Here is an 18,596-nt window from a genome sequence, read left to right as displayed (position 1 = left end):
GGGCAGGCATTTCTTTTAGAGCAGGGGTTGGCAAATGCCAGCCCATAAGCCAAATCTAGCCATCTGCTGCTGCTGCTTTTTTTCTTGTTAATCCTCACCTAAAGATAGTTTTCCCTTGCTTTTAACTAAAGTTGAAGGGAGGGAGAGAGGGAACATCGATGTGAGGGAGACATGTGGATTGGTTGCCTTCCACATGCACCCCAACTGGGGCGGGGAATGAACCTGTAACTGAGGTACATGCCCTTGACTGGAATCGAACCCATAACCCTTCAGTGTGTGGTTTGACACTCTAAACACTGAGAAACACCAGCCAGGGCTAATTCTTTTTTTTTTTTTTTTTAATGAAGATAAAATTCACACACCATAAAATTTACTCTTTTAAAATGTACAGTTCAGTAGTTTTTAGTATATTCACAAACATCACCACTGCATTAATTTTCAAACATTTTTGCCCTGCCCTGATTGGTTTGGCTCAGTGGATAAAGCATCGGCCTGTGGACTGAAGGGTCCCAGGTTCGATTCCGGTCAAGGGCACATGCCCAGGTTGCAGGTTAGATCCCCAGTAGGGGGCGTGTAGGAGGCAGCCAATCAGTGATTCTCTCTCATCATTGATATTTCTCTCTCTCTTCCTCTCCCTTCCTCTCTGAAATCAATAAAATTATATTTTAAACACACACACACACACACACACACACACAAACTCACATTTTCGCTCTGGCTGGTGTGGCTTAGTTGGTTGAGCATTATCCTGTGCACCAGAAGGTCACTGGTTCGATTCCTGGTCAGGGTAAATGCCCAGGTTGCCAGTTTGGTCCCCAGTTGGGATGCATACAGGAGGCAACCTGTTGATGTTTCTCACATTGATATTTCTCTCTCTCACTCTTCTTCCTTCCTTGTTCTAAAGTCAATTAAAAAAAATTTTTTTTCAGCATCCTGAATGAGCAGTCATAGCTCATTCCCCCTCTCCCTTTATGGAAAAGATTTGCTGACTTTTTCTTAAGAGCTTTGCTCCTTCTGAAGGGAAGTGATGTGTGAGCTAGAATTTGAGGTGCTACTACTAAGTCAGATCCCAGCAGTGTTTTCCCAGCCTTCAGAAGAAAAAATTGTGGTAGTCATTGTTTTCAGTTTGAGGATTGTTTGCCTTTGTCTTAAGTCTGTGTTGCCACCTGCCATTTTTGTAGTGATGCATGTAGGATTAGATGTGCTTTGTTTAGAACAAACCTGTATTTTTATTTGGACATATACAGTGGCAATATTGTATAGTGGTTTCAAAAAACAAAGGGTGTCAGTGACCTTTATATGTTAGTGACCATGTTCTAAGCTCATTGTGGATTTCATATATAAAGAAAATTAACTTTTTTGTTTGTACAGTCCTTAAAGAGTTTCCTGACTCTTGAGTTTGTAAATCTTTGATTTACAAAACATGAAAGACTAAATCCAGTTGTTTTGTGGCAAAAACACCTCTTCTTTTACATTTCTTCCTGACTCTACTGTGGCATTGGTTCTCTTCTCCCCTTCCCTGTTCTCTCCCCAATGTTTCCCAGCCCACAGGGAAGAGAATAGCAAAAAGGTAGGGAAACCATTGTAGGCCCTGTCCCAGTTTCTCTCCATCCTAACATCTAAATGTCTGCAGCCCCTGGCAGCAGACAGTGGAAGAAGAGAAAATCCTATTTCTTGAGCCCTCTCAGCCACCACTGTCCTATGGCCCCTTAATCCTTGTATTTGTACCTCCTAGACCCCAATTTTCCTCTTTCCATTCCTTAGCCTAGAGCACTGGTTCTAAAGAACAGCAGGGAAATGAGCAAGAATTTCAGTCTGCCCTCTCTGTGAGCAGGCTGGAAGAAGAACTCCAGGTGATTCTGACATATACCTCCCCCAAATGGAAAGTTCTTGGCGTGGAGAATCTTTTCCCCCTAAAGCTTTCTGGAATCAGCACCCCTCCTGTATCCCTGCCTATTGGTTTGACATTAGAGCAGAACTATTTCTACATGGACGTCAGCAAGGAGAGCTGTGTTCCTGGAAGTCTGATCTGGCACTCAGTGATTTCCTCATGAAATTGTTACCAACGGACTCCTCTCCCTGAGTTCAGTTGGTTTTTGCTTTGTGCCTCAGACACAATTGTGGTTCATGGACCTCCCTAGCCAGGTGGGAGCTACCATTGCTAAGGGCATTTCCATATATCTAACTCCTACTCCTTCCTCTTAGAAAGGCTGGTTCTAAAGAGCTTTACATGCATTTCATTCTCTTACTCTTTCATTCAGTGGATAGTCATTAAGCACTAGCTCTATTCCTAGCACTAATCTAGGTGCTGGGGCTGCAGCAATGAGCAGAACAGCAATGTCCACTTTTGTGGAGCTTCATTTTTGTGGGAGCACAGGCCTTATCCAAGTGAACAAAGAATGAACAGGATAACTCCAGATGTGATCGTTGCTCTGAGGGAAATGCAGTTGGTTGTCATAATTGCAACCAGGGGAAGTGATTTCAGATTTGGGCCAGCCTTGTTATTTTCCACATGACTTGGAGATATTGAAATAAAGCATAGGTCTTCTCAATTCTAGTCCAATGTTCTTTTTTGCAAACTAAGTAGTAAAAGATAATGGAACAATCTTACTGAGTCCTCAAATTATAGCACACACCAATATTTTTCCAGCTAGGACTGTTTTATAGGTGGTAAAATAGGTAAGCACAGCAGTCCTTTCTGCTTATTTAACTTAAATTGCTGCTGCTTCAGAAGCGGGGTTGAGTGGCCAACGCTCAGGCTGGATTAATAGCTGCAAGATCTTCCGAAATGTTTCTCTTCTCAGTAAACACTGATTAAGCTTGATCCATGTGCTAGTTACTGAAGACATCAAAATGAAAAGCTACAATCACAGTGCTTGGAATTTAAAAGTCTGGTGGGGGTGACATATTTTCAAATGATCAATTCTAAGACCACAAAGTAACTGCTGTTTCTCTGAGACTGGAGTTAAACCACTTCTGGCCTTCCCTGTTGTCCCTTGCTCCACCCTGGGCAGAGTTCCTCCTTCTCCTCCTCCTAGATTTGGAGTCAAAGTGCTTTTCTCATGTAGGGAGCAGTTGTTCATGAGACCCAAGAGCATGGGGCAATTGATACAATATCGCTATTGGGGAATCCCTTGATCAGCTTTCCAGTTGTTCCTGTTGTGTCTGGATAGCCTGTGAGTGAGAAAAGCCAAGTGTTTTCTGCTCTGATGTAGGGTAACCAATTCATTTAGTAAACGATTTCATGCATGTTATTAGATATAGTGAAATTGGTTAGGGGAAATAGGCCAAAGAAGGTTAGGTTGCATTTATTTTGTTGATGAGTTTAAGAGCTGGTCCTCGAGGCCTGTGGTATTTGCAAACTTTTGTACTACATTATGTACAAAAGTCTGAAATGCCACTTGGAGAGAATTAACTGTGTGTCCCTTTGTGAGGCCTTAAACCTTTAGAGTCCTCTTAGGCTATACTTTCCAGTCCAGCGGTCGCCAACTGGTGGTCCGAGGACCACTGGTGGTCCATGAGGTCCGAAAGATTGGCTACCGCTGCTCTAGTCAGTGTGATGAAATGTAGAGTGGCTTCTAAGTAGTATGATATTTGCTAGCAAATTGAAGTAGAAATTCCAAGTGAATTCATTTTCTCAACTTTGGTGCATGGACAATTAATGATTATGCCATTAACATTTTGTTCTTGAAGAAAGTAAGTGTTCAAATTCTAATTAATATACATTTACTTAATTCATACATATTGGAGACCTTTGTTTTTCAGTCATTTTAAATGATGTTGAAAAATTGTTCAGTGAGTATCTATATATATAAAAGCCTAAGCAACCGTTATGACCAAAGGACTGAAATGACTGGTCAACCAGTTGCTATGACACGCACTGACCACTGGGGGCAGATGCTTAATACAGGAACTGCCTCCTGGTGGTCAATGTGCTCCCGCAGCCCCTCCCCCTGGCCGGCCAGCCCCCATCGGCCCCTGGTGCTAAACCATTTGTAGAGACCTGCTTCTGGGTCGGGGTTTTGTATGTAGAGATCAGCTCCCTCGCTGCGATCTATTGAAAGTCAGCACTCAACACAAGAGTTTGTCTCGCTCCCATCCTCTCTCTTCCTCAGGGGCCTTCCGCCCACCATGGTGGTGGCGTGGCAGCGAGGGAAGGATGGGCGGGGAAGGTGGGGAACTGCACGGTGGCGGGGCGCCGATGGTGGCATCGGTGTCCGTTCCTTCTGCACCCAACCCAGTGACTGTTGCCTTCTCTTCCAACCCTGCCAGGGCCTTTGGGCCTGGACTAGGATAGGGAACCGAGGGTGGGTGGTGGTGGACACGTCCCCTTTCCCAGGGGGGCTGAGGGCCGGCTCCCTTCTTGGGGCTGGTGGCCAACCTCCTGCAGTCCCTCCCGCGGCCAGCCAACCTCCCACAGTCCCTCCCGCAGCCAGCCAACCTCCCACAATCCCTCCCGCAGCCAGCCAACCTCCCACAGTCCCTCCTGCGGCCAGCCAACCTCCCACAGTCCCTCCCGCAGCCAGCCAACCTCCCACAGTCCCTCCCGTGGCCAGCCAACCTCCCGCGGTCCTTCCCCGTCCTCCGTGTACGAATTCGTGCACCGGGCCTCTAGTCTCTCTATGTATAAAAGGCTAATATGCAAAGTGTCCCCTCGAGAGTTCAACTGGGAGAACAGGAATTCAATTGCTCGCTATTATGTATGCTGACTACCAGGGGGCAACGTGGAACATGGCAGGCTACCAGTGGTGGCGGCGGGGTGCTGAGGGAGTGAGGGAAGGAGGAGGCGGGAGAACCGCCACCATGCGGGTGGCAAGGGAAGGAGGAGGCGGGGGAACCGCATGGTGGCATGTGGTTGGCAAGGGAAGGAGGAGGTGGGGAGGCAGGGAACCTGATCAGCCCTGATCGCCGGCCAGGCCTTGGGACCCTACCCGTGCATGAATTTTTGTGCACCGGGACTCTAGTATAAACCATAAAAACAATTGATAATGTGAAAATTACACTCAGTTAATGTAACAGATTCAGTAGTCAGTAAGCTAATTTAGCTTTCAAAGATATGTTGTATCTAAATCATATGAAAGCCCAGTTTATCTTAATGCAATTAAATATTTAATCATTCATGATAATTTTTCCACAGTAGAAATAAAATGACTCATGGCTGTATATTTTATGAAAATAAAAAATTTAAAAACCTAAAATAAAAATCTATGATTTCTCCTTAGTGCTGGAGAGACAACCTACAGGCTGGAACATGCCAATGACCTTCGGGTAGAAGTGCAGAAAGTGTACGAGCTAATAGATGCTTTAAGGTAATGTTTGGTGATGTCTTACTTACTGCCTTGAGTAGAGGAGGTGCTATTTTAATGAGGAATTGGGTGGCTAGCAGACCTGAGCTTACCTGGAGTCCTGATGACAGCAGTATTTCTAATGATGAGGCTGAGGAAGGTGTCAGCTTTGGCACTCAACACATCTCAGTAACTTTTTAAAAAATATATATTTTATTGATTTTTTACAGAGAGGAAGGGAGAGGGATTGAGAGTTAGAAACATTGATGAGAGAGAAACATCGATCAGCTGCCTCCTGCACACCCCCCACTGGGGATGTGCCCGCAACCAAGGTACATGCCCTTGACCGGAATCGAACCTGGGACCCTTGAGTCCGCAGGCCGACGCTCTATCCACTGAGCTAAACTGGTTTCGGCAACATCTCAGTAACTTTTTTTTTTTTTTAATATATTTTATTGATTTTTACAGGGAGGAAGGGAGAGGGATAGAGAGCTAGAAATGTCGATGAGAGAGAAACATCGACCAGCTGCCTCCTGCACACCCCCCACCGGGGATGTGCCCGCAACCAAGGCACATGCCCTTGACCGGAATCGAACCTGGGACCTTTCAGTCCGCAGGCCGACGCTCTATCCACTGAGCCAAACCAGTTTCGGCCTCAGTAACTTTTTAAAAAATATATATTTTATTGATTTTTTACAGAGAGGAAGGGAGAGGGATTGAGAGTTAGAAACATCGATGAGAGAGAAACATCGATCAGCTGCCTCCTGCACGCTCCCTACTGGATATGTGCCCGCAACCAAGGTACATGCCCTTGACTGGAATCGAACCTGGGACCCTTGAGTCTGCAGGCCGACGCTCTATCCACTGAGCCAAACCGGTTAGGGCTTAGTAACTTTTGGTTAAGGATTTCTAGTATTCAGTATTATTATAAAGGAATGTGCGTTTATTGAACACCAGCTGTGTGCCAGGAAATATCACTGGATATTTTTATAGAGTGCATCTCATTTTTTCTATCAAAGTTACCCTGTGAAGTAGGGATTAACATCCCCATTTTATTGGTGAGAAAATGCACCACAGCTAGCAAAAGTGGTGGAGCCAGGATTGAAACCCATATTCTTTCTTCAAGTCAGCAGCTACGTTTTAACTGGGGACTGGATGTTGGGGTTGAGTCAGCCCTTTGCAGTGTAGGGAGTACAGTGACTCAGAAAGAATTGAGATGAGGAACCCTTGTTCGTCCGTACAGGCAGGACTGGCTAACTAATGTGTGGGGCCTAGAGCAAAATGAAAATGTACGTTCCTTGTTCAAAACTGTAAGAATTTTAAGACAGTGACAGCAGAATAGTAAGCCAAGGACGGGGCTCTTCTAAGCACCAGACCCATGTGTGGTTGCTCATGTCACTCACCCTTGAAGCTGCCTCTGCACCGTGGTCAGTCCCTCAATGGCCAAGTGTTTGTCATGTACCCTGTGCTGTGTTAGGGGCCTCGGATACAGCCAAAGGGTAAGAAACGGACTTTGCCTTCAAGGACACTTCGGTGGAGTCTCTAATCTGTCTCCTCCACAAATCTTCCCAGCATGCAAGCCTGGCAACTCAGAGACTTTGTTTCTGAGGCTGACAGCGCTTGTTACATTGATGTGTTTGTTCCAATTCAGTAAGAAGATCTTAACCTTAGGCTTGAACCAGGACCCTCCACCACATCCAAACACTTTGCGGCTGCAGAGGATGATCAGATACTCGGCTACACTTTTTGTGCAGGTAAAGCCATCCTGGGGTGGCAGAAACATTGCACTTGCCGCCCCTGCTCTTCTACCATTCAGGAGGCAGACCAAGCCAATGGCTTGTTCGTTTCCTATTTGCACATTGATTATTTTTTAAGATTATAAATGCATTATGCCACATTTTGAGAAAAATCTGGATTTCAAAGAAAAGTAAAAGCTACTTTTAATCCTAATGTCCCCAATACCACCACCCATTATTCTGGTACATATATATGTATATATATATATTTTTTTCCCATTTATATTTATAATAGAAATTGTTATAATTAGTATACATTTGCACATTTGTGTCTTCTCTTTTTATCACTAAATTTTATATCATAGTATTTTTTACATGGTCCTCAAAGAGCTATCATTTGAATACTGCTACAAAGTACTGCTTTGATATATATATACCATCCTTTATTTAACTATTTATTTAACAAATGGACATTTGATAGACTTCCATTTTTTGCCATTGTGAGTATTGCCTGATGGATATATGTGTGCATAGTATTTCTTCCTTGGGATAAGATCCTAAGGGACTTTTCCTGGGCCATTGGGAGGAAACAGCTGATTGTTCAAGGGCAGGCTGAAGTTGGGTGGTTAGATCTGAGTTGTTTCTACCTCAGAAAGCTCCCCAGAGAGCCACATTTAACCACCTTTGGGCTCCATGAAAGAGAAATTTAATAATGTCCTATTGGGTTAGTTTTCCAACATTGTATTGCAGAGAATTAGGCCTTTCTCCTTTTGATTAGTGGCTGTATTCCACAGTCATATGGTGAGTGTCTGCTGTGTACCAGGCAGTGTTCTAGGTGCTGGGTATCCTGCCATGAGCAAAAAGGCAACATTCCTGTTCTCACAAAGCATCTATTCCAGAAAGGGGGTTAGATGAGAAACAACTAAGATATGTAGCTTACGTTGGAAAGTGCTGTGGGAAATAGAAAGCCTAGGAAGGATGGCAGAAGCGCAGGTGGAGAATTACACACTGAGGCAGGGCGGGCAGGGAGAAGGCCTCATGGGGAAGGTGGGTAACTGGGGTATCTGGTAGTGGTCATTTCATAAGGGACAGGCAGGCCCATTTGGAAGCTGACTCTCTGACCCATTTAGGGGTTTAGTCTTTTTTTACTACTGCTAATTAATGTGACTGTCCAAGGATGGAATGGCTTAGCCTAAACAGACTCTCAGCACAGGGCTCAGGTTCATTAAAGGTTTACGTGTAACATTGTCTATGAATCCCTATAGGAAAAGTTGCTTGGTTTGATGTCACTGCCAACCCAAGAACAGTTTGAGGAACTAAAGAAAAGGAAGGAAGAGATGGAAAGGAAGAAGATGCTGGAGAAACAGGTGAGTGAAGCTCAGGGATGCTGGCATCTGGCTTCCTCTTTGGGGCTCTTTTGAGCACAGAGGCCTCCACATGCTCCCAAGAGGTCCTTTGCGGTTGTACATCAGAACTCTTGCTCTCTCTAGTTTCCATTTGTCTTCTGTTCTGTTTTGGCCTCTCTCTCTAGACATCAGAATTGTTTGTTTTTCTCTGCAAGTCCTATTTTCCTTTCAGAGGTGCTACTGGTTTTCTTCTGTTCAGAATACAGTAGAGACTGGCTGAGGACCCACACACCAGCAAGTTCTTTGTAGAACACTTTGGAATATGCAATATTAAATTTAATACTGTGAGAGTCTCTGGTGTAGATGAGTGTGGATATTTCTCTCTTTTCCGAGTCCAGCGCAGCTAGAGAGCGATCCGGTTCCTGAGTAGGGGCGGCTGGGGATTGAGAAAATGAAAGAAAGAGACAAACACAGAGATGGAAGGAAAAAGCTGGGGCTGGGTGAGAATGCTGTCCTCTGATGGAGAGACAGGGACCCTGAGCCAATACAGTGTGTTTATTTTATACAGCAAAAACAGGAAGTTTTACTAAAGGTCAAGACAAAGGAGATTATGTGCATTCTTGGGTGGGCCCGAGTTTTATTCATTCCTGGTGCTTGGCTAGATTTAAATAACAAAACCCACCCCCTGGCACCTGGGCTGAAGGTCAAGCTGACAACACTCCTGCCTCTGGCAAAGTGTGTTTCCAGGACATGGTTTTGCCAACGCCACTGGATTCAGCTGACAATAATTAAAGAAATGCCCATGTGTCTTCCCAGGCGCTCTCTACAGATGAGTGCTTTAAGACAAGTGTATGGCCAGTGGGTCTAAGATTGAGAAAATTTTATCCCTTAGCTTAATGTTACTATTTTATTTTTGAGAATCAGGGTTTGTCCCACCTCTTTCCCTGAAACGAAAGCATGGTTTGATTTTAGCAGTTGGCTGTCTTAGTCCTGAAGGGGGCAGTTGGAGTCTCACAGGTACAGGAATAGTGAGAATGCAGAGGGCAGCTGATTGTGTGGCTGCTGGTGGCCTGGTGACTGTGTTTTTTCTCTTTGGTTCTGATGTCTCCCTAGGCTTCCCTGGAATCCCAGCGAAGGCTTGAGGAAAGGCGGAGTGACCTGCCATCTCGTGCCAATGGGGAGGTGGTGTACCTTCGAAGGGGCTCTGCCCCCTTGAGAAAGGCTGAGGGCTGGCTCCCACTGTCAGGAGGTCAGGGGCAGAGTGAAGACTTGGACCCCCTCCTCCAGCAGATCCACAACATCACATCATTTATCAGGCAGGCCAAGGCCGCAGGCCGGACAGACGAAGTGCGCACCCTGCAGGAGAACCTGCAGCAGTTGCAGGACGAGTATGACCAGCAGCAGACAGAGAAGGCCATCGAGCTGTCCCGCAAGCAGGCCGAGGAAGAGGACCTGCAGCGGGAACAGCTGCAGATGCTGTGTGAACGGGAGTGGGAGCGAGAAAGGGAGCAGTTCCAGGCGGCATCCTTGCACACACGGACCCGGTCCCTGGACTTCCGAGAAATCAGGCCTTTTCAGCTGGAGCCCAGCACAGAGCCTGGCACCCCCCTTGCTCATGCTTTGGATCTGGGTTCTTCCCCAGTTCAGAGCAGTGCAACTCCCAAGACCCCTTCACCCAGCTCTGCTCTTGAGCCTATCAGAGTGTGGTCTGGGCCCGCAGCCCTTGGCCAGGAATTCTTCCCCCAGAGCACCAGGTCACAGCCACGCGAGGTGCCCTCCCTAAATCCCTTTGATGAGGAAGACTCCTCCAGCCCTGCAGCCGAGGGCCCTACCAGCCCGCGTGCTGCAGAGCCTTCCTTTGGCCCTCCATCCCGCATCCTCAAAGAGTACAATCCCTTTGAGGAAGACGAGGAAGAGGTGGCAGCGGCAGGGAATCCCTTCACTAACTCCAGCAGCCCAGCACCCAACCCCTTCAGTGAGGAAGAGGAGCGTCCTCCCCAGAGGCCCTCAAGCCCTCCTGTTCCTGGCAACCCCTTCGAGGAGGCCACGGGTACCAACCCCTTCGAGGTGGACAGTGACAGTGGGCCAGAGGGCGAGGAGCCCATAGAGGAGGAGCTCCTCCTCCAGCAGATCGATAACATCAAGGCGTACATCTTTGACGCCAAGCAGTGCGGTCGCCTGGATGAGGTGGAGGTACTGACAGAGAACCTGAGGGAGCTGAAGCGTACCCTGGCCAAACAGAAGGGGGGCTCTGACTGGCCACTGGGCAGGTAGAGCACCTTTGGGCCCAGGGGCCTGGCAGGAGAGGCTTGGTGGAATTGATGGGCAGGAGGAAGGATGAGAATTTTAAGATGCATACAGGTCAGGGGAGGAAATCTGCTATTTCATGCTGTGTACTTGGAGGTTTTTTCACTACAATTGAAAAATAAAATGGGAACTAGAACAGGAAGAACCAGCAATCATTTGCTGTTTTTCCTGGGCTTTTTTTTTTTTTTTTTTTTAAATTGGGTTTTCCCTTTAGAAGGGACTTAACATTTTCACTACTGAGATATAACTAAATGCATTTCTGCTGGGTCCTGGTGTGCACTCGTGGGTCCATTTGTCCTGCCTAGTCTTCGGTCGTGATGAGTATTATAGGGCAGCCTTATATATGGCCTCCGTTAGCCAAGACTGACAAGGTGGATTCCTTTAAACCGTGCCCTCTGGCAGAAGCCTGACCCCGTTAGGCTGTGGGTTCCTTTCCCTGGATCTTTCTCTGCCCTGCTGGGTACATCCTGCCTGTGCAAAGGAAGGGGTCAGGTATGCTAGGAAGGTGCTAGTTTAGACCCAGGAGATCCCAGCACTTTTTTTAAAGAAGGTGATGGGGATGAGGTTTCACCAGGGTGTGTTTCCCTCAGTTTAAGTTCTTATTTGTCTCTTTTAGGAAGTTAAACTCCCAGTGCTGAGGTATCACTGTAGTCTGATCATGAGCTTTTTAGAAAATAGAAGATTAACTTTTTGGTTGATCAAGGTCGTATTATTTGGGAAAAGAGTCTCCACCCAAATGTTGTCTGTTCTCTCTGACTATTGGAACAATTGTTTGGCCCTGGAGAAACCTCCTGGAGCTTTGGCAAAATTACCTGTGCCTGGGGTTTTTTAGAGGCCTTGTCTGTAATTTAGGAATGGGTGATCAGGAGGCTTTCGTGGAACATTGTCAGATAGACGCTTCCCTAAGTCAAAAGGTAAATCAAAATAATTTCCAAGGCTGGTTAATCAGCTTTCTTCCCTTTTTGTTCATCCTGTCCTGACCTGGGGCACTGGTGAGATTTTTCTTCCCAATGTTTAACATTAAAAAACTAAAATGTTTGAAGCAGCACAACCCGGGACCATTCTAGTAACACGGCAGTTCTTGAACTCTTCACCAACTAAGGACAAAAAGGGAAATTGTTAATTTAGCTCTGGTGCTTTGGTTTATGGGAACATAACCCTTAACTGACATCTGACATCATGATATCCAAGTGTGCTCAGCTCTGGGTAGAGTTCCTGTAATTACACTTGTTAATTAATGAACAATAACTGACCACTAGTCACTTTATACCCCTTAACTAACTCTGGGTCATACTCTCACTGGTTACTGATGGGAGAGCTACATTCTGAAAAACATTGTGGTATAAAAATATTGTGTGTTTGTGTTGACACTATTTACATTTCTTTAGCACCTGCTGGATCTTTGGGCTGAATGAAAAGGGGGGTGTATAAGGATGTGGGAATGGGGAGTCAGTGGAAGACTCTTTGCATTAGGGTTCTGTTCACAAAGGAACATGAGTGGGTTACTAACGTCAGCCAGTACCAATGTTGCTGGCATGGTAGTTATGGGAAGTTGGCATTCAGGCATTTATAATGCTGCCTCATACAGGCGTCATTTCTCCCTTGAGGTCCACGCCCTTCATGCTGTAATTCTGGAGGCTTCATGGATGGCCTCCAGAAACATCCTCCCTGCTCAGTCTGTCATTTCTCTCTGACTGAAGAGGAGAAAGCTCTCTGCCAAAAAACCAGGTAGTTCCTAAATGCTGCCAAAGCTGCTTTACATCATAATCACTTTCCTTATGAGAATATATCTCTTTTAGTTAGCTGCTGGTTTCAATTAACACTAGTTTACTAAACTAGTCTTTGAAATCAACCATAGGTAGCAATATGCAAGTAACTAAGCATTGAGAACTACACATAGGAAACATTTTTAAAACAAACAAAAAAACCCCAAACACAAACCCTCCCCCACAAAACACTGAGTATCCTAAATTAAACTAAAACCCGCTGATATGACTGAATTCTTCTGTGGCCATAATCTTCCATGAATTCTTTTTTTTTTTTTTAATATATTTTATTATTTTTACAGAGAAGAAGGGAGAGGGATTGAGAGTTAGAAACATCCATCAGCTGCCTCCTGCACACCCCCTACTGGGGATGTGCCCGCAACCAAGGTACATGCCCTTGACCAGAATCGAACCTGGGACTCTTTAGTCTGCAGGCCGATGCTCTATCCACTGAGCCAAACCAGTTAGGGCAGCTTCCATGAGTTCTTTAATTTAATTCTTACATGGCTCTCTTCTCCTATAATCATGGACATGATAGGAGTTAGAATTCACTATCCCTCAGCAGTACCATGTCCCAGAATTCACACAGGCACACAGTTGGATTTGCAGAGGTGGGTTAACATTAGGGAAAAGATGGCCTATGAATTATAATCACAACTTCAAGTTCTTGACTCATGTGAATATTTCACCTCCTGCAGTCCTTCATCAGAAAATGAGCAAGATCTTGATACAGCATTGGCAGATCTCCCAAAAACATCATATATGGGAGAGACTTTGGCTTTTTCCTTTTATGCCTTGTTTGTATTTTTTTCCCTGTCTAATACACTAAGGATACTTATTCAATGTATTTGCAACTCAATGTGTTTTTGCTGTTCAGATACTAAAATGTACCTGGTCACCATGAGCCGCCATGTGGTAGGTTGGACATTTGCATAGTTATCTTGGGACTCAAAGTGAGAAGCTGGTCTCTACCAGGTTAGAGTCTGTGGTAGCAGATTATGCTGGTCATCTGACAATGATGGAGATATTGATTTGCATGCACTGGGGCCTGGTATTGGAACCTTTAAAAAAAAATAAAATAACAAATATTAGTGGTTGGAGATGTGTATGTATGTGTGCATGCATGTTGCATGAGAGTCACCAGATAACATACCTTCCCCACTTTGTTCATGACCCGAGTATCAGAAGATAGCCCTAGCTCCTGTTTCACCTGTCGGCTTAAGGGCTCCAGACAGAATCAAGGTCACTGGGCTCTCATTGGGGTAAATGTGAGTTCCAATTCTGCCCTTATCCCCAGTTACTCCTGCAGTGTTAATTAGATGAACCATTTTACACAGGCATAGTGTAAACCTTTGTAATCCTGTTACCCCCATGGAAGAAACAGGCCTACCAAGGTTGAGGAACCTTTCACTGCCATTTGTGCCAGGCACTGCTACATACTCACACAGTCTGCATTTAGGTCTGCATTTAGGCCTGTGTGGTACTTACTCGGGTATTCATCTGACAAATGAAGAAACAGGTTGAAAGAGGTTAGCCTGGCTGGGGTTGCACTGCCAGTCAGTGCTGGGATGATGAGGATTTAAAGCCTGGTCTGCCTGACCCACGTTGCCCTGAGTAGCAAGGAGGGTTTGATCTGGGTCAGGCACGGTGGGAATGCACAAGCATTATTTCTGTCCCAAAGGTGGTAGGGATGGGCAGGTTACCTGGAGCTGCTGAGTGGGATTCTGATACTGATATCACTTGAGCCTTTGACATGGAACTTTCTAAGACCTGTATAGATTACTAAACCAGGAGGAAATAATATTTAGTGCTCACTGTGGGCCAGACAGAATGCTACATGTTATGCATGGATTACCTCACTTAATCTTCCCAACAACCTCGGTTTACAGATGAAAAAAATGTGTGTGGTGAGATTAAACAGGCTCAGGGTTATACCACTGGGATTCCAGTCTAGGTCTGTGTGACTCCAAAACCCAAACTGTCCCGGCCTGCTTTGTCTGTGGACACTCATGTTTCTAACGTGGGATGGGGTATTTCATCCATAGGAAGTGTTCCCTGTGGGCTTTAAGATCAAAAGCTCTTCTGCCTAAAACTCTTCAGTAGCCTAGCACAGTTTAAAAAATCCGCCAGAACAAACCTGTGGTTTTAGCTCAGGCACACAAAGAGTTTGGAAGTTGTCATTCCTGTCCTTCCAAGAAAAAGCTGGACAAACTGAAAATCACTGACTTTTCTTGGACCCATCAGAGAACTGAGATTGCAGGGCAAATGGCCACTCCAGCATCTGGGAAAAGGTAAATTCAGAGTCACAGCCGAGGTCTGCTTACTTGGAGCAAAGCCATTAGAACCATACCTGTTAGGAACATTTTGACAAATTGCTGGGGCTGAGTGTTCCAATACTCTTTGTCACGTGGTTCTCCTGGTAACGGGCCCCTTGGGCTTTCCAAAAGTCACTTCATTTGCATAAACAGGTGTGTTTGAACTGGGGATTGATATAACCAAAGATGCTCCTTTCACTTTTATCCAGAGCCATTTCAGGGAGAGGGACAGAATCCAGAGATTATGACAAAAGATGCTTCTGTCTCAGAAAATGACAGGCTTTTAGAAGCTCCAGCTGGGAACCAGGAACAAAGGCCAAATATACATAGCCAACGTAATAAAAGCTTAATATGCTAAGTGCCCGATCGCCTGGTGACCGGTCGACTGTTCAACCAATCAAAGTGTAATATGCTAATGATATGCTAAGGCTGCTCAACTGCTCACTATGATGTGCACTGACCACCAGGGGGCAGACAGCCAACTGGTTGACCAGTCGCTATGACGTGCACTGACCACCAGGGGGCAGACGCTCTGACCAATAGGTTAGCTTACTCCTGGAGTCCGGCCGATTGGGACTGGGCGAGATGGGGCCGGACATGCCCTGGAGCCCTCCCACAGTCCCTCCCCAGCCCCGATCATGCACTGGTGGGGCCTCTTGACCTGGCCTGCACCCTCTCGCAATCCAGGACCCCTCGGGATGTCAGAGAGCTGGTTTCGGCCTGATCCCGCAGGCCACTCCCCTTGGGAGGGCGCCAAATGCAGGGCTCATGGCTGGTGATCAAGACTGATTGGGTGCGAGCCTGCAGCAGGCGCAGTGGAGCCAGGACTAGCAGGAGCGGCAGGTAGGAGCTGCAGGCAGTGTTGGACTGCGGGTTTTGGCCTGATTCCTGCAGGCCACCCTGAGGGACCCCACCCATGCACGAATTCGTGCAGTGGGCCTCTAGTATTGTATTATGTTACAACTAGAGGCCCAGTGCACAAATTCGTGCACGGGTGGGGTCCCTCAGCATGGCCAGCGATCAGGGCCGATTGAGGCCATCTCGCCCAGTCCTGATCAGAGCCGATCGGGGCCAATCGGGGCTGGTTTGCCAGGTGGGAGGGACCGCAGGAGGTTGGCTGGATGCAGGAGGTTGGCTGTGGGAGCACACTGACCACCAGGGGGCAGCTCCTGCATTGAGCATCTGTCCCCTGGTGGTCAGTGCGCATCATAGTGACCGGTCGACTGGTTTGTTTGGTCGACCGGTTGTAACGGTCACTTAGGCTTTTATATATATAGATATCACAGGGATAGGAAACATTTATGATGGTCACAGCCCAGGGACACAGGCCCACTAAAATACTAAGATTTTATCATAAGACTAGAGACCAATTTCTCTCTCCCCCATACGATCAGAGCTCCAGTAATAGCAGTGGGTTATAGCTAAAAGAGCTACAAAACACAAACTCTTTGAGGAGGACTATCTGAGGAAGCCCAAAGTCAAGAGGGGAGGTAAAAACAAAGATTAGAGGAATTCGAAGCCTCTAGCACCTACAGCAAGCATGTCAAACTCATGGCCTGCGGGCTGCATGCGGCCCACAACGAATATTTTTGCAGCCCAGCCAATATAACGGTATGTAAGAAACATTTTAATAAAAATTTTGTAACATAATTTTTACAATATCCTGTTATACATAATTATTAATAACGAACTACAACATTCACTAATGACTGATTACTATAATCGTGTTGCATTCATTTCCCTTACGTACCTTATGCACAGGTGTACCATTTCTCTCCACTAATACTAGCAGCGAATATTTTAGCAATCGATTGCCACGTCATTAGTCTTGTACTGACTTGATTGGTGTGCACAAGAGGAAATATTTTGCTTTAGAAAAATAAGTTTATTTGCGTTACGCGTATTAATTTGTGCAGTTATTTAGTGTCTGGTAAGTTAATGTTCAAGAAAAAATATTTTCATTACAATGTTCTATTATGTTAACGATTACTCAATTATTTCAGTTCTTTGTATTCAGCATGTCTCTATCGAAATAAACCTATGTTTCTATGAAAATTGAAGCTTTTTTTTTTTTTTTTTTTTTTGCGGCCCACATAAACTTAAACCTTGTTTATTTGGCTCATGTTAGCCTTTGAGTTTGACATGCTTGACCTACAGCTACAGCAAACATTAAACACAATTCAAACCCAAGTCAGATTATCATAAATCCACATACTGCAGGCTTTTTAAAAAATATATTTTTTTATTGATTTCAGAGAGGAAAGGAGAGGGTTAGAGAGATAGAAACATCAATGATGAGAGAGAATCACCGATCGGCTGCCTCCTGCAAGCCCCACACTGGGGATCAAGCCTGCAACACCTAGGCACGTGGCCCTAGCCGGAATTGAACCTGGGACCCTTCAGTCTGCAGGCCAACGCTCTATCCACTGAGCCAAACCAGCGAGGGCTGCAGGCCTTTTTTAACCTTGGTTCCTATTACCCAATATGCCCAATATTGTCTAACTTTCAACCAAAATAACAAGCATGCTAAAAAAGGCAAAAAACAACAACAAACCAAAACCAAAAATAGTCTGAGACAAAGTATCAGATTCAGATATGACACAGGTGTTGGAGTTGTCAGGGAATTTAACATTATGTTAAGGAGTCTAATGGTAAAAGTAAATAATATGCAAAAATTGATGGGTAATGTAAGCAGAGATACGAAAACTCTAAGAAATAGTCAAAAGGAAATGCTGCGGGGGGGGGGGGGGGCGGGGAACACAAAGAAAAAAACAACAAAGAATGCCTCTGATGGGCTCATCAGTAAACTGGACACAGCTGAGGAAAGAACCAGTGAGCTTGAAGATAGGTCAACAGAAACTTCCCTACTGAAGTGCAAAAGAAAAAAAAAAAAATCCAAGAACTCTGGGAAAACTTCAAAAGATGTAAAATTGGGATACCAGAGGAGAGAAAAAAAGAGGGAATGAAGAAGAAATATTTCAAACAATAATAGCTAAGAACTTTCCAAAATTAATGACAGTCACCAGTAACCACAGATCCAGGAAGTTCATAGAATACTAGGCAGCATAAATGCCAAAAAGCTACACCTAAGTGTATCTTATTCAAACTGCAAAAACCAAAGACAGAGAAAATCTTGAAAGAAGCTAGAAGAAAAAATGATTTTGCCTATAAAGAAACATAAAAATTACAGCTGACTACTGGTCAGAAACTATGCAAGAAGACAGTGGAGTGAAAAATTTAAAGCATTGAACCCCCCCCCCCCCCCCCCCATGAACCTAGAGTCCTATATCTGGCAAAATTATCCTTTAAAAGTGAAGGAGAAATAATGTTCTCAGATCAATAACAGCAGTACTTCAGAATTGCATGTCATCCACGTTTGGCTTATGAAAAATATTGAGGTCCAGAGCTGTTAAGTGGTTAAATCTGGAAGGGGTATACCCAAAGTTTTCTTTTTCTTTTGCAAATCAGTTATTTTAAGTCAATGTTAGATATTGCACAGTTCGAACCCTTCATTTTGAAATTGGAGAAGCTGAGAGAAAGACAACTGACTTGAGGTTGAATAGAAAGTTATTCCTCGATTTGGTATCGGAACTTAGCTTTCCTGATTTATTTTCTGCTGTAACTTTGTTGTGTGAATGATTGAATTTGATCCTAAAAATATTTTTCCTTGTGGGGGAGAAGGCGATTACATAGAAAAACGAAACGTTTCAGGAGGATGGTGCTCTAAAGCGAATCTGTACGTGCTCCCACCCCCAACCCCGACTCAAATCCCCGACAGCCCAGGACTACAAGTTCCAGGCTGCCTTTCGGCACCCGCGTTGGCCGCCGGGAGGAGTTCCTG

At 45.3% G+C, this 18,596-nt stretch overlaps 1 protein-coding gene across 1 annotated transcript in view; it reads left to right on the top strand.

Annotated features, from left to right (window-relative positions):
* Nucleotides 1-15,561, top strand: part of RBSN (rabenosyn, RAB effector) — a 29,806-nt gene extending 14,245 nt beyond the window's left edge. Inside the window, exons 9-12 of the mRNA XM_079795549.1 lie at nt 5,223-5,309; nt 6,937-7,039; nt 8,287-8,388; nt 9,481-15,561. Of these exons, the coding sequence (XP_079651675.1) occupies nt 5,223-5,309; nt 6,937-7,039; nt 8,287-8,388; nt 9,481-10,641 (1,453 nt within the window). The 3' untranslated portion in view covers nt 10,642-15,561. The remainder of the gene's footprint in view (nt 1-5,222; nt 5,310-6,936; nt 7,040-8,286; nt 8,389-9,480) is intronic.
* The last annotated feature ends 3,035 nt before the right edge of the window (nt 15,562-18,596 follow it).

This window comes from Cnephaeus nilssonii (genome assembly GCF_951640355.1).
Source record: "Cnephaeus nilssonii genome assembly, chromosome: 17".
Lineage (NCBI taxonomy): Eukaryota > Metazoa > Chordata > Mammalia > Chiroptera > Vespertilionidae > Cnephaeus > Cnephaeus nilssonii.
The sequence above is the reverse complement of the archived record's forward strand: the minus strand, read 5'-3'. Positions and strand labels throughout refer to the sequence as shown.